Here is a 15956-nt window from a genome sequence, read left to right on the forward strand (position 1 = left end):
AACCAAGCAATCACTACTCTCCCAGGAAACCTGTGGTACGCAGCTCTCATTTAAAAGTGTAAGGAAATAAAAACACACAGCGCTACTATTCAAAGGCTATTCACAAAAATATGAATGGGTAGGATTGGTGACCGAGTTAGACCCACGGGGTACAGAAATGCTTTGATGTGAAGATCACAAGTTCGAAACCTGGCAAAGAGGACTCCTCAGACTTTTATCCTTTTGAGGTCGGTAAATTCACTACGATTACACGGCTAAGAATGATACTAGTTATTATAAAGCATTATATAAAACAAGTTATTGCAATACTAATCTAAGAACAAACACTGCTTCCTACACAAACTAGATAGAAAATTAAGATCACTTTTAAATAGTGCCACCTGAAGGCGATGGGACAAAACTAACACAAAAGTGTCATAAAAAAGATAATTATGAAATTTGATATGGATGGCCAGCAGGTAAATTAAAAAAGAAAAGTGGCTAAGGTACATTTAAGTCAGGATAGAGAAAGCTGACTCTGTGGCCTAAGGGTAAAGAGCTCAAATATTAATGTATGTTGTATTTGTACAAAGATTATTTTTAAGGAAGGCACGCCGAAGGGGCCCATCAAATCCCTCAATTTACTCAAAATATTTCAAAGTTAATCAGCATTATAGGAATCAGGCCTTAAAGAAATGGTCATCAATTTCAAATTTTAGGTTTGCAGGATTACAAACCATCAGACTTCATACACCTGAACTAAACTTTGACATTCCAAACAAACTACGTTTCAACCTGTCGAACGTTTCTGCAGGCCTCTTTAACGAGCCAATGTTGTAACGTGAGTTAAAGTGTTTCCATACTCACGCTTCTATCATCTCAGGTCAACTCTGACCAAAGGTGCTTGGCAACAAACAGAGTCAACACACGGATGTCTCAGTGGAAAGCCAATGGACCAATGCCAGAAGCACTGCAAAGCCAGCCAAAAACTCAACACCATAACGAGATTAGCATCAATCAACCAACAAAACATATCACTTTTCCCCCAAAAAGGAGAGAATACAAAGAAAGTAGCCAATGAATACATTCACATTTCTTTTACTTTGCCTCTGCAGGGTGAAAAGCTGAACGTAACTACAGCGAAAGGTTACACCGTAAATACAAATAGGGAGTCTTTGGATCAGGAATAATCTCGGTATAAAAGTACAGGTATGTATCAGTTCCCTAAGTTCACAACTGGCATCTTGACTTAATTTGGTTCTGGGGTCATGCTAATCTAGTGTGGCGACAATAACCTAGGCCTGTCCATGACCTTGCGAGATCCACGTCCTGTTGCGTGAGCAGGACAGAAATACCAGCCCCGTCCTGGGTGAAAGCATGTAGCATTGGTTGTGATGGCGTATCGCGGTTTGTGAATCTTTAGTGTGACCAGAGCTTTTTATTTGTCAATAAGACCACGTGACCTACCGTTCCTTCTCATGTAAAGTTCTGCTGGTATGTGAAATGCAGAACCTTGCACCGACAACCTGTGCGCTTGCAGAGTGGTAGCAGGAGTGCATCAGTGAGACTGGGTACTAAAGCCCGCAGGATGCATTTGCATGACCCTTGCTGTAGCATGGTACAAGATGCAGGATTAGGAAAGTTTCTCCAGATAGTGGAAGAACATAGCTTGAATTGCTGTGGTTGGAGGGTGGAGATCCTGACACTGAAGTGAGAAGGGCGGAGGCAGGGTTACATTCTCAAATTTCATGTAGACTTTGTTAGCGAGGGGCTGTTGACTAGTTTTTCCAAAGGACTGCCATATGGTAGATGATGGAGAAGGGTGGGACTGCAGTTTCTGTTGTTCAAGGTGAGGAAGTTTCCAACTGAGAACAGCACTTTTGCTCCTATTACTGTTTCAGAAGGCTGGCAACAGCCTAGTGCAGGAAGCTCACACCTCACTGTGTACATGCTGTAGGTGCTCTTGCTTGGAGCCAGCCCCAGTGTTACCTGCTGGAGAAGAGTCACTTTACACAAAAATTGGGTCTGGAAAGCAGCCTGAGAAGGACATTTGAAAGGGAATTAGCTCAAATTGGTTCTAAAGCTTGACAGTGGTCCACATCCCATGACCAGAAAATGTGTTTAAAAATTTTTTTTAAAAAATAAAAAAGCGGGACCCAAACTACCCCACTTGCTTTAGTCAAGTTCTTCTTGACCAAGGAATGAAACATTCCACAGAATACTCAAAGAGCTGTTGTGTAACTATGGCTGGTGACTACCTGACAGTCAGTCTTCCAGTGTTGAGGGTCATTACCTGAAATCACTTTTTGCTAGAGGATCAAAGGGTCAGCCTGAAGAATCTGGAAGCCTGCCTGATGAGAGGGAATGGGTGCTCCTGGCCCTGCATGAGAAACGTCTGTACCAGGAGAGGCCTGTGTGTGTTTCCAATGAGGGTGAACACCAGAGAAAGCAGACAACCTAAGAAACTGCGCCAGGAGAGGCCCCCATTCTATGATAGGGTCTCCACAACCTCTCTGCGCAATTCCCTGAGTGAGCTAGGTCAGACACCTATCACCTGGAAGTGAGCTATGGGTTCAATCATCTGGTATTGGGGCCAACACTGACCTAGAGATAACAGACAACAAATTCGGTCTGAAGGCCACAACTACCCTGACTGAGCACCAGCCCACAGACAATTTGGAAGGGGTCGCTGCTGTAAAAACCTTCCTTTCTGAGTCTGTCTTCTGACACCATCCAGGAAACCCACCAAGGTCTAACAAAGAATCCAAGCTGCTAGGGAAGGATGGTGCGGCCATCTTTACCTTACACTCTGACCATTGAGAGCAATCTTGCAGAAAAACAACATGGCTCTGCGAAACAAAGATGCGAAGGTAGATCCATTTAACATTTTGCATTTTTTCCGTTTTAATGTTTATCAGAGGTCTACAATACACATGTTGGCCACAAACATATAATCACTCATTTGTCAATTATTTCCCGTCAAGGTGTGGTATTAGTTAACGCTTCTTATGTCAATCTAGTTCAGTGGTCTCCAAACATTTTAATGCTGTGCCTCTACCAGTTGAAAAATAGAAATCATTGGGCCCCCCCTCAGAATTTTTCACAATTATTTTATAATGATGGCAATGTTGAAATAAGTCTAGACCTATTTAAACATTGCAGTTAAGCACGGTTATATATTTTTAAATGCAATAACATGCTTCTGCTTAAAACAAGGGCCTGTTATCTGAATAATGCTTCTTTTGGCAAGAGTCCGGCTCACCCCCGAGATCACTTGAAGCCCCCCAGTTTGAAGATCTGACCTAGTTGCTGCTGTAGAGTTGCGCTGGGAGGATTGTTCAATACCAACTGCACCTATAGCAACACCCAAGTAAAAAAATATATATATATTTATTTTTTCCTTCAGCATATCTTTTAGAATCCATCCACTAGATCGAAGTATGCCCAGTGGGTGATTCAAGACTAAGTTCTTGCTGTAAAACAAACTGCAAATACTTTAAACATTTATTATTCTGCAAATACCTGGGGATCCTGGAGTGGCGGCCACCAGCTCTTCGATGTAAATCTCCAAGCGTAAGCTTTTCATACTCCTTGTATGCAGTTGCCTTCCATGATTTCTGAACAGAGTTAATAGCATCAACAAAGTCAAGATTGTACACGTAGGGTTTGTGTGAAAATCTGCAGGAACACAACCAAAGCTGAAATGTAAACCATTGAAAAAACAAAACAATACTTTCAAAGTACACACAAGATACAGACCTTGATCAAACATTTAAATCCACACTAAAATCCTCTATTATAATATCAATGCAAACAAATTTCAAGTCAATTTACCCAACCAGGCTTCACAGATTTGTTCTGTAATAGCGGATTAGTATCGCTCACTCTATGTGTGTTATAGCATTGTCTAATAAACGTTTTATTTTTATTCCTCTTTCTAAAGGGCTTTTTTATTCCTCTAAACTGCAAGAGGGAAAGAGGGGGACAAGAAAGGCCCCACTAGCTCCTCCCACCCCACACATATTTTGGCCGACCACAGCGTGGGTGTGGGCCACAGGTCCTGGGCAGTGGCCAGGCTCTGTGCTCAACCATGCCACATGCAGCCAGCCCCCACTGCTGTGAAATGCCATCAGCGATGTCTTTAAGGATGTCCATTAACTTGTCGTGAGGGATGTAATATGCAAGGTCATAAACAGTGCATGGCAGGTGTGTCAGTTAGCTAGTTAGCTCAGTAAGTAGAGGTTTTCAGTTTTTTACAGTTTTTTTGTTTTAAATGTTAGCTTTTGTGTTATTTCAAAACCAATCTATTTCGTCATTTTAACCTTTATTTTTTTCAGCGACTATAAATCTGTCCGATGCCAAAGCATGAAAAAACAAAAATTGCCCCACTTGTAAACGATGTAATTTCAACAACTTTTCACTGCATGCGCTTTAAACATCCAATTACAGGGACCATCCCATTCTGCTTGCCCCCTCCAAATGTTTTTGTATTGATCATAAAGAAGGGAAGAAAGGTCTCTGGTGCCGAGGACCAATGCATGTCGGTAGACAGGTGATCTTAATTAGCATCCTGCTCCAGTGCAGCGCTTTTCTACTGATGCCAATCATAGCGCATTGGGGCTACGGATGCTAAGAAATGATTTACTTTCTGATCTTAGCCCGAACCCACACATACAGCGCCGGATCACAGAAAGAAGTAAAACAACCCTGGAAAGACAGGCAAGCGAAAAAACAGGTATACATTTGGAGGAAGGAGGCCACACACTAAGCGACAAAATCACTTTCTGACAGCGCCCGTCGGAATATGGGAGCCAGTGCATTCCCACAGTGAAAAGTCATAAAGACAACATAAATAAATGAGCTGCCCAGCAGATATATTTAAGGCTTGCCACGATCAAGCACAGTTTTGCAGAGCTCGTGTTTCTTCCTAGGTTATGAAAAGAACCTCCGTGCTAAAAATGTTTTTGTCAGCAAAGTTGAAGGAGTAAACAGATTTGAAGAACTCATGCTCAAACACTCTACTTCTGGTGGCCAAAGCCTTATTAAAAACAAATGTTTTCTCTGTGAAGCCTGCTGTTAAATATTTAATCAGGATAATTGAGAATCTAAACTAAAGTTACCTAACGAGCGTCCAGTCCAAAGGTCAGAATCCTGGTGGTTTCAATACTGCTTAACCTATTAACAAAATAACTTTGTGCTAAAATGATATAAGGTGTAAGATCTCAAAGAAATTCAAAATTAGACTAGGCCAGCATACACTCTGAAGGGTCACAGAGTTAATTATATTTGAAAATAAGGTCCGTGGCACTTAAAAAAATAATGTTTTATATATTTTAGCATTCATATCTTGTTAGGTAAGGCCACATTTACGTAGCTTTTTCATGTCACAAACGACCTGATTCGCAGAATCGGGCCGTTTGCGACAAGACAAAGCATTTTGGTATATACTAACCCAATTTTGTGATTCAGTAATTATTTACCGAATCGCAAAATAGGTTTGCAAATCACAATTAGGAAGGGACGTTCCCTTCCTAATTGTGAGTCGCAGTGCGATGTAGGATTGTTTTGTGACCGTGAATGCGGTCACAAAACAATCACAGTTAACGGGAACTTTGTGAATGGTAGCGTAAAAAAAAAAAAAAATTCAGAGCAGGCAGTGGTCCATGGTGCTCTGAAAAAAAGAAAAAAATATGTTCATGTTTGTTTTTGAAATGCATCCTCGTTTCCTTTAAGGAAAACGGGCTGCATTTAAAAAAAGCAAAAAAAATGCTTTATTTAAAAGCAGTCACAGACATGATGGTCTGCTGTCCCCAGCAGGCCACCATCCCTGTGAGTACAGCCATTCCCAATGGGGTCGCTAATTGCGACCTACCTCATGAATATTAATGAGGTAGGTCATTTGCGACCCCATTGGGAATCGCAAACAGTGTGAAGTACACTTTTGTACATATGGTTTTGCCACATGCAATTTACGACTCACAAATGTGTCCCAAATTGAGAGTCACAAAACTCTGGGTCGTGATTTTTTCTTTTTATATCAAATCTTCGAGGAAACAATGCTTCTAAATAAAATAGAGCTGAATATAAGAGAACATTCTGGGTACTGTTTTTAACTACTTCGGACACGTATGTACTTTGATTTACAACACAGACATTTTGAAATATATACAATAAATATTAACATTTGCTAAAAAAAATTGCTGGAAGCCCTGCAAGAGTGGCAAAAGTGTGATAAGGCACTCACCTTTCATGATGTTCATAAGACCTCACTGCTTCTGAACGAGAGCGTGAAGGCGAGATTTTCTTCCCAACGAAACATGCCCAATGCCGGCCCAGCACATCATGGACCCAACCAGGAAGAGTCTCGTGGCAGTAACTTGTGACATTCTGACCATGTTGTTCGTACTGTTAAGGACACAAATTGAAGAATGAGCCTCTTATCAAATGGAAACCAAAGACAACAACTTCAACTTAGAACACACAAAAATTCAGCAATAGTTTTGGAAACTACGTTCTTACGCCGACAACCACAAAGGAGCCAGAACAGCTATTTAAACTGCCTCAACACTAAAAGACCAAGATTATTCAGGCTTTATTGGTATCTGCAACAGATGCGTCTGCAGAGCTTCTAAATGAGGCCGAAACATCTTGCCCTGTGCCTGTTCTGCCACGTAACACCATAATGTCACACTTACTGGTTTGGTTGACCTTGCTGTAAAAGTAGATCGCCTGCCCAGCAGGTATGGTCACATCAACTACTGCAGCTTAATCTCTGAATCACACCCTAAATTGGATTTTAGAGCGGTATTTTCACCAGACAGACCTCCATTTTGCCCAATTTGATTAACTATTCTGCCGACAATCAAAATGTACGCTATTCACTAGAATTAACTCGTACTCACCGACGTCCATGCATCTGGTTGTAGCAGAAAATCACTAGAAGTGAAGAGATGAATGTTAAGTACTCACGAGGACACGTGCATGGTAGGGAGAGCACGAAAACGTGCATCCAGGATGAGATTCCCTACTCTTTGAAGCACACGTTGACTACTTGGCCTCTTAAATTCCAAGCCCTCTCTTTTGCGTGTTTATATTATTCCTAAGAATAGGATATGGTGATTCAGCAGGCCCCCTTACTAAATTACCCTCTTCTAATCTTCTTTAGCAACCTCCTCTATGGCCTTCTGATAGGATCTGTGCCTTATGAAGTTGCCTACACCAAGGGTTTCCAACCTGTTGTCCGGGGACCCCTGGGGGTCTGCGAAGCCACCTTAATGGGTCCGCGACTGCTTAGAAAATTAAATTATATTAACAGATTAGGTCCCCAGCGTTCAGTAATGACTCAGTGGTGGGGTGCCCGGATTCGAATTATGATTCAGTGAGGGGGGTTCCCAAATTCCAGTAATGATAAAGTGGGGGTCCTCAGAAGTCAAAAGGTTGGGAACCACTGGCCTAGACGGCAGAATGGTATTAACCAATCGTTCACAAATGAACAGGTTCACACTTTTAGGAAGGCTCAGTTAGAAAAGGAAGAGGTGACCAGTGGTAGAGTTAAGGGCTCGCTACAGAATTACTACTTTACCCATAGACTGTTTTTTTTTCTGTGACTCAAAGATATAGGCTCCTGTTCCTTGGCTTCAGCCAGCAGGTGAGTTAGTGAGTGATTGCATTTAAAGCCTACTGGAAAACCTCCTGGGTATGGAGGTCTGGTTACATTATGATCCATATGTATAGATAGTAGGAATCCAATGCTTGTTCCTCTGTTTTTTAATAATTTGATTTCTCAATGTCGGAAGTCACCAGTCATTGAGGCCTCTGAGCCCTGGTCCTTACTCAAGTTCTGAGCTATTAGAACGGGGAATCCGCTTTCCTAAATTGCAGAAAGATTGGGGAAGTCCCAGTGGATATGTCCTCGATCCTGGGATTGATGGAAAAAGCATATGGCCTCGTTTTACGTTTCTGCACTTTTTAGTCTCCAATCTGCACATGTGCAGACAGCCATTAAAGAAGGAGGGTTTGTCAGCCACACAGGCAGGGTTGCCAGCCATAATGGCTTCCTAAGTGATGAAGTTCCATGTTACAAAGCCAAATATTCTATGACATCTTAAATTTATGCCACAAACTGTGGATGTTTAACTTAACATGTGGCCCATTTCACCCCAAACTGATCGGCAGATAAGATCCTTCGCACAGCGAAAATGACACCCAGGAGTCCCCCCCCCCCCCCCCCCCCCCAAAAAAAAAAAAAAAAAAACACACAATCCAGTGGAATTGCTAATTGAAGAATTAACCCAACTACCTCCGGAAATGCTCCTTTAGGCTATATTTCCAGAAACTTCGTTTTCTGGCACCCTTCACTACAACGTTATACTTTATCCCATCAATTCTGTTGCCTTCTACAAGCAAAACTATTTCGCAACATGCAATGTAAATTATCCCTCCCCCTCCCCCTCTTCAAGGCTAGATCGTCCTCACATCTATAAAGTGCAAATTTTCAACATTGAGTGCCCTGGTCCACCTACGGGCCCTGGAAACACCAGACTACGCTGAAGAAGTGATTCAGTAAAAAGTGATGAGACTCCGAGGCAGCTGTAAATGTGGGAGCAGGCAGGGGATTTTTAGACTGACTCATAACCAAAACACTCGTCACAGCGCTCATTTAAGGAGTTACAAAGAGTAACAGCCAATGGCATAATCATTCTGTAACATTAGTACTGACGTGGGAGTGCTGAAGTAGAATTGCTGATTCAAAGCATTTTGTACCTCCTGTGACTGCTAAAACTCTAACCACCAAATGTGCTGATACATGTTCCCAGGTTAAAGATTAAACTAGATTTTCTGCACGTCTATTACTTTTAAATGTATTTTATACACATGAAAAGCATTTCAAAGTAGCAAATCCTTTTGAGGACTGACAACTGTTCTCATCAAATATATGTAATATATAATTTATTTTCACAGAGAACATCTAAGTTTACAAGGACGTTATAGTTTACACGCACAAAACCACATAAATTCAGCAATTATATAGTTCTCAAGTAACAATAACTCATGCCCCTCTGTAACTGTAACTCGTGCCCCCACCATGCACAGTTTTCTCATCAATCATTTCACTGCAAATGTTGCAGTGATATTATCAATGATGTCATGGGTGATTTAATATGTAGGGTAATTAGCAGTGCATGTGAGGGTGTGAGTTAAACTTACCTTAGGGCATGAGTTATAGTTACTTTAGATAATTATCACTATATAACTAAGTGGGTGTGCGAGCGAGTGTATGTGTGACTGGCTGTGTGGGTCTGAGTAGGTGTGGGTGAGTGGGTATGTGAGAAGCTGTGTGGGTGGCTTTGTGGGTTAGTGAGTGGGAGTGGCTGTATGTGTAAGTGGGTGTGTAAGTGGGTGCGTAAGTGGGTGCGTAAGTGGGTGCGTAAGTGGGTGCGTAAGTGGGTGCGTAAGTGGGAGTATGTGTTTTTTTTCCAATTGGGGGCTGGATCCGCCGAGCCACTCGAATCCGTGAGGGTCCGTGGATCCTTACAAGATTAAAAAAAATTGTAGAATATCTTGCCAATGAGGGTTCTCTCAGAGTCACCTCCCATCAGTCCCTTGAGGTCATGGTACCTCTGCCCTGACCCCTTGTATCACTTTGCCTCACTGTTCCCTCCCATTGGTCCCATGGGCTGAGGGTACCTCTACCCTGATCCATTCGAACATTTTAAAATTTTAGTTTTCCCACTCAGAACAATGTCCCAGTGAACAAAATGGCGATTGAATCTTTCCTCTCACATGCGGCCAGCCAATTACAGCATTGCTGCTGGCGTGTGGCTCTGCAAATCCACCTGGATCTGCATCTGTTGATATATATAAATCCTGTTACTTCATTAACTCCAAAACTACTGAACAGATTTCCACCAAATTATAAAAAGGGATCCGTATGGACTAAAATCTAGCTTTCTGACAAATGTAGCTCAATTCCGTCCAGCGGTTCAGGTTGCAGCCCTGTCTAATACAACTATGGGAAATGGGAAACTGCATATAGCTCCAGCTAAGAGTGCTTCAAGAAAATATGATAAGTTCTCCTGAGGTCATGGATTCAATGACCCAGAGATTTACTGTTTGTGTCTAATGTTGCTGGAGGGGCTGCAGGAACTCCCTGCATCCCCCACACCATTAAATGTAGGCTTGGTGGTGCCCTTGCCCCTTCTAATACTTTACCAAACTAAAAACAAAAAAATTTAAATAGCCCTTGCAGGGCATTATGGGGCGCTCCTTATTATGAGCACTAAGAAGTAAATGACTGGCTCTAGCCACTCAATTATTATTCATTGTTTTTCTCCCTTTTTTACCTGAATATCTCAGTCCCACCTGGGACCCCTACTTTTTTTCTGCAGGGGGAAGCCCCATGTCCCCTGCCTCCCTGCAAGCGGCCACATTTTACGCGGCTGTTCAAGATCCAGCATTTTCCTTTTATTTTAAGGGGTGCCCAATTGCCCAACCGGGGCACCCCGCACCATTATTTTTCTTGGGGCCTTATGGGAGAGCCCCAGGGCCTCTGCCCGCACCCTGCTCCTACAGTAGCTGGGATGTTTTGTTGGTGGCTGCAGGGGGTGGCCTGGAGTCCCCACAGCACTGCCTGCATCCATCCCAGGTGAGCGGACGGCGGCATAGCTACCACTGCGCTGGAGCATTTTAACAGGCGGGAGCAACTCACTTCTTTTACCTGCCTGAGAACATGGGCAGGGAAAAGGTTTTGTGCTCCTAACTGTCTGGAGCCACTTTATGCTCTTAACAGGTGGGAACAATTAACGTTCCCTGCCCGGAGCTTTCAGGGAGGGAAATACACTGTGTCCCGGGGGTTGGGGACATTGTCTCCAGGCAACAGAGTTCTCGAGGCCATTCAATGGCTCAGGCGGGGGGGTGGAGGGGAGCACCACATCCCCCTCCCCATTTGCAAAATTGCAGCCCCAGAGGATGAGGTCCCTGTGGCTTTTTCAGGCTCTGGGAGGGGGTCACTCAACCCCCTAAACAATAAATGTGTTGCCTCCCCTGGTCAAGCCCAGGTTTTTTTTTTTTTTTAAACCACGGACTCGAGGACCTTACCCCGTGGGGAGGAGGGGGGGGGGGGAGCTGGATAACGTTAGGGTATCCTGAGTCTCAAGTACTAAGATAGCTGATATATATATATTTACATATACATACATATCAAGCATGTGTTTTGTCTTTTTTTGTGCAAGGTTGAATACAAGAAATCTACAAATCATTTAACATACCCGAAAAGAGTTGAGGGAAGTCTTTGTAGTTTGAGTGACGAACTGAATTACAAGCTATTGAACATTGAACAGGTGCTTTAATAAGACTTCGACATTTTGGCACACAGACAACAAAAACAAGAGCAAAAAAACAATTTTTTGTTTAAAACTCACCTTAAAAAACGCAAACCACTTGTAGTCATTAATAACGACTTCAAATCCTTGATTGTAAATTAACGTGAAGAAACCGGAGTTACCCAGGTCATCTTGAGCCAAGTCAAGCTTTTGAAGATGGACTGTGAATGTATTTTGCAAGGGACCTGTAAAATAATGCAGTTGTTACACAGTTGTTGTTGACACACAGATACTGGCAGAAAACAAACTTGACCAGCTAGCAGCTCACTCCCTAGGCTTCTTTAACACCTCATACTAGTTAGCCTTTAACTCTTTCTCTAACATTGCTGTGTTTATCTTAGGCTATTCCAAATTCTTTTACTAATTTTGACCCAAACAGTTATATGACAGCTGTAAACAATATGTGGTTATAGTTTGGATTCTGAGAGAGAAATTTCTCATATTTGTGCTTGGTAATAACAGTCACCATTTGACGAATCTTCACAAAACTTTGCAGACCTACTTCCTTCTCAACATTGGCTGATGATGCAAAGAAGATTCATGGTGATTGGTTAAGAAGTGCAAAGAAAAAGAACGAGGGTGCCTAAACAAGTTTTTTCTACCAATGCATAAACTTGTTAAAGAGTGGAAAAATGGCTGACCGAATAGTGAGGCAATCTAGCAGGACTATAGATTATGGAGTATAAAGAATCCTTTTTTAATAGTAGATGTAAATTGGTTCACTAGATTCTAAGTCATAAGGCACAAAAGTTAGTAAGGATGTGTACATCAGTAAAAAGGACTAATTTGACTCATGCAAAATGTAATTGAGAAAAATTGTGAGTTTCAAAAGAACTGAAGGTTATGATGGTACAGCTTGAGGTTAATGGAGTCCTATGTGTGAAAAAGTATTGAAAGGTGAGATAAGACCTGATAAAGAGGTTATCTGTGAATCAGGTGTGGGGATGATGGTTACAGCGTGGATTATGTTCATTTGGACTATTTGAGATTTAGATATAATTTTCAATAAGTAGGGAATTAAAGAAAACCAGAAGACCGAGACTTTTTACTACTGACATAAGACGACACAGGGCAAAGGCACTTTCAGGAATCTATATAATTCTGGACACCTATTTACCAGTGTTTCTACAGGGTGGCTGCCGACCCAGAAATTTACTTTTTCAGAAACTGTTATACTGTGGGGTAAATGGTGTTTGTGGCGGCACCAAGATAAAGCACCAAAACAGTCTGCTTAGCCCAAAGTACTTTTTTATGTTTCGCCTGCCTGTGTGCTACTTGTGAAATCATGTGTTTAAAAAAAAAAAAAAAAAAAATACACAATACTTAAGAGGGGCTTAGAACCAGACCCTTACTTATCTGAACTTACCATTGGCTTACTCCGTCGCTCTGATTTACATGCTTCTGATATGCCAGCATATCATCTGCACGTCACTTCCTGTTGTCTTCTTCACCTATCTTGCTATCGAGTTGCCTCTGCACCAAGTACTCCTTCTGGTCACCTCCCATTTGACACTGGCCAGTGTCCTTCCTCTGGCTACGAAGCGGAAGGTACCTCTTTTATCTTTCTGTATGCCGTCTTATTCCTTCCTTAATGTTTTATTTCTTTGATGACGTCTTCTCTCTCTTTCTTCGTTGCAGTCTTCTCTCTTTCATTGCCGTCTTCTTTCTTCATGCCGTCTTTCCTGCATACCATCGTCTGTCTTCTTTTTTTGCTGTCTTCTTTTCCGCATGCCGACATCTGTCTTTTCGTTGCTGTCATCTTACTCGCATGCCATCATGTTTTCTTTCTACGCCGTCTTCTTTCCCACATGCGGTCTTCTTTATTTGCTGTCTTTACCGCATGCAGTCTTCTTTCTTTGCCGACTTCTTTCTTCTTTACTGCATACCATCTTCTGTCTTCGCAGTCTTCTTTCCCGCATGTCATCTTCCGTCGTTTCTTCACTGTCTTCTTTACCCCGTGCTGTCTTGCCTGCTTTCTTCGCTGTCTCCTTTACCGCATGCAGTCTTCTGTCTTCTTTCTGCACTGACTTTTCTTCTTTACCACATGCTGTCTTCTTCACGGTCTTCTTTGCATGCCCTCATGCCAAAAGGTTTTGCCTTTATTTCTTTCTACCTAACTGGATTACAAATATTAGAAAATGTTATAATAATGTTTGTTTTAAATTTGATAAACCATTAGTGGTTAATCAAATTTAAAACAAACATTATACCATTGTTCTAATATTTGCAAATCCAGTTAAATAGGAAGAAAAAACAAAGGTGGAACATATTAGCTTTGCTAGTGCTTGTTTTATATGTAAAAAGGACAACAAATGTGAAATCTGGCTAGGTATAGGTAACTCAGACAGAGCGGTGGAATATTTCCCTTTGGTGAAATATTCCCTCGTAGAACTGCTGAGATAGAAAACGTCGCTTGCATGTCTCGGAAGATTGTGTGTCCCAACTTCGTGTTTCACTTAGCAATTTTCTGTTGGTGATTGTTTATTCACCTCAGCTCGAACGATAATCGTGCATGTGCACTGACTGACCTTCTGACAAGAACTGAGGCCTAGAGTAGGGGGATGTGTGATCTAGAGGGTTACACTATGTGCACACTCCTTATGACAATTCTTCTACCACTAGCTCACCAGGCTGTAGAGGACTCAAAGTGGTCCAGTTCATAGGCCAGACAGGTCTGTTTGCCCATTAACTGCCAGGGCGAGTTGCATGCCAGCCAACGTGTGTTTTAAACTGGTCTGTCAGAACCCCACAGTCAGAACTTTCCCTCCATCTATGTGGGACGTTGATGACTTGAGTGTTTGCAATCCACGAGTGTGAAGTAGGCTTTTAAATTAAGCTTCTTTAATTTGTGTAATTTCTGGAATTTCGCATTATGCGCGATAGCGAAATTCCCAAGCTCACGCCATTGCACCACTTCAGGAAATATCATGCTATTTGTGAGAAAAAAAAATACTGCGACACATAGGAACAGAACGCAAGGGGCTATTGCGCGCTGTGTTTTTGAACCCTTTCTTACCACAAAATGTGCCCTCATGTCTTAAATCGACACAACTGTGCATTTTGCACTATAATATTGTGCTGCAATGAATACGCAAACAACAGAAACAGCATTAAACGGGTCCCAGAAATTGACCTATGCATTACACAAACTGCCAGCAAACGTAGCATAAGTATGAGGGAGAACCTGCCTACTAATCTCCTAGGATTTCTCTTCCATAAGTGGGGGTCCCACCACAGTGGGGATCGAGGAACTCTTTTGCGCTCCAATTTTAGGGTACTGACTGCCAGATCCCCTCTGTCAGTGTTTCTTTCGCTATTCCCCAAAATGAGTTAGCATGTTGAGGCTGATACTGGGCGCTAAAGAAGCCTGAGAAACCCTTAGAGTTTCGGAATGCAAGTATTAACTGGGGGGTGAAACTCTGCAGCATTACTGATGCCAGTATGGACGAGGACATAGCCAGGATTGGTAGTGCACCTTCCTTTAAAAGGCTCTGGGTATTCGCCAACCAGGTGTGCATAGCACTGTCCTGGACCACTTTCTAAAAATCAGACTTCTTCTACCAAAGGAAATTAACATGGAGGAAGAGATGCACAAGACACTGCCTCAAGCTTTCATAAGCCCTGTGCGAGTAACAAACACGTCAAGATCAGCAATCCCAGCAGCGAGTATGCAAGCAGCATTTTTAAAACTGTCAACTGGTAAACGTACTCTTATCTAGCAAACGAAAATGTGAGCCAAAAGTAAAATACACACTGATGACTTAGCAAGTAATGGAGTTGCTGTAAAACTTCAGTGCTGGTGCTTGGATGCAGTCTAGTGGCTTCATACTTAGCACCGTGGTATAAGGAGGTTCTAAAAGCACCCTACGAAATAACGTATCTTAAAAAAAAATATATATATAGGGCCGTTGTTTGTGTCAGATTCCAAACCTTTCGAGACACTGTGTCGAATAATGTGCGTGAAAAGCAGGGCGTTATGTTAGATGACAAAAGTAGGGGCGGAGGGTGTCCTTTAAAGGGGTGTGGCCTGTGTAATAAAGAGTGTTGCTTAAACCTATAAAGTTCTGCTCCCACAGAAAGCCACCCTACCGGTTTTCTGTTCCAGAAATATTACACAAGTCCTGGCAGAAGTACAGCCGGCCAGGGCTATCGACGTTGTCACTGATCATTAGCTGTTTAACTTAAATTAGAAACAAAAATGAATTTGTTGTAAATAAGGAATACTGAAATGTTTCAATTCTGAAATTGTGGGACTGCGACTTAATCACCGAGGCCTGTGGAGGTGGCAGTGGTCTTCAGAGTGGCTCAACTACTCCTGTTAGGTTCACTCTACGTCAGACGCACACTCCCTTTCACTATCCACATCTCCTTTACCTGCATACCTTGCACTTCCTTACATCTGTTTCACTTTACCACCTTCAAACACACAACGCACCCACGCACCTGTAAGCGCTGCGTTTTCTCTTGCCTCGTCAGTATTTTGACATGTGTATGCCTCCTTCACGCACATTTGCACCGAATCACAATTGGAATATGTGACCACCGCTCTATGCACTCTGTACAGAGGCCAAGGATTGGATGACTGTGTTCTGAAGA

General features: G+C 42.3%; 1 protein-coding gene across 1 annotated transcript in view; it reads right to left on the reverse strand.

The window, feature by feature from the left end:
- Positions 1-15956, reverse strand: part of CTSC (cathepsin C) — a 45484-nt gene that overhangs the window by 19112 nt on the left and 10416 nt on the right. Inside the window, exons 2-4 of the mRNA XM_069204002.1 lie at positions 11400-11545; positions 6224-6384; positions 3502-3657 (exon numbers count right to left, since the gene is read on the reverse strand). Of these exons, the coding sequence (XP_069060103.1) occupies positions 3502-3657; positions 6224-6384; positions 11400-11545 (463 nt within the window). The remainder of the gene's footprint in view (positions 1-3501; positions 3658-6223; positions 6385-11399; positions 11546-15956) is intronic.

This window comes from Pleurodeles waltl, chromosome 8, assembly GCF_031143425.1.
Source record: "Pleurodeles waltl isolate 20211129_DDA chromosome 8, aPleWal1.hap1.20221129, whole genome shotgun sequence".
Lineage (NCBI taxonomy): Eukaryota > Metazoa > Chordata > Amphibia > Caudata > Salamandridae > Pleurodeles > Pleurodeles waltl.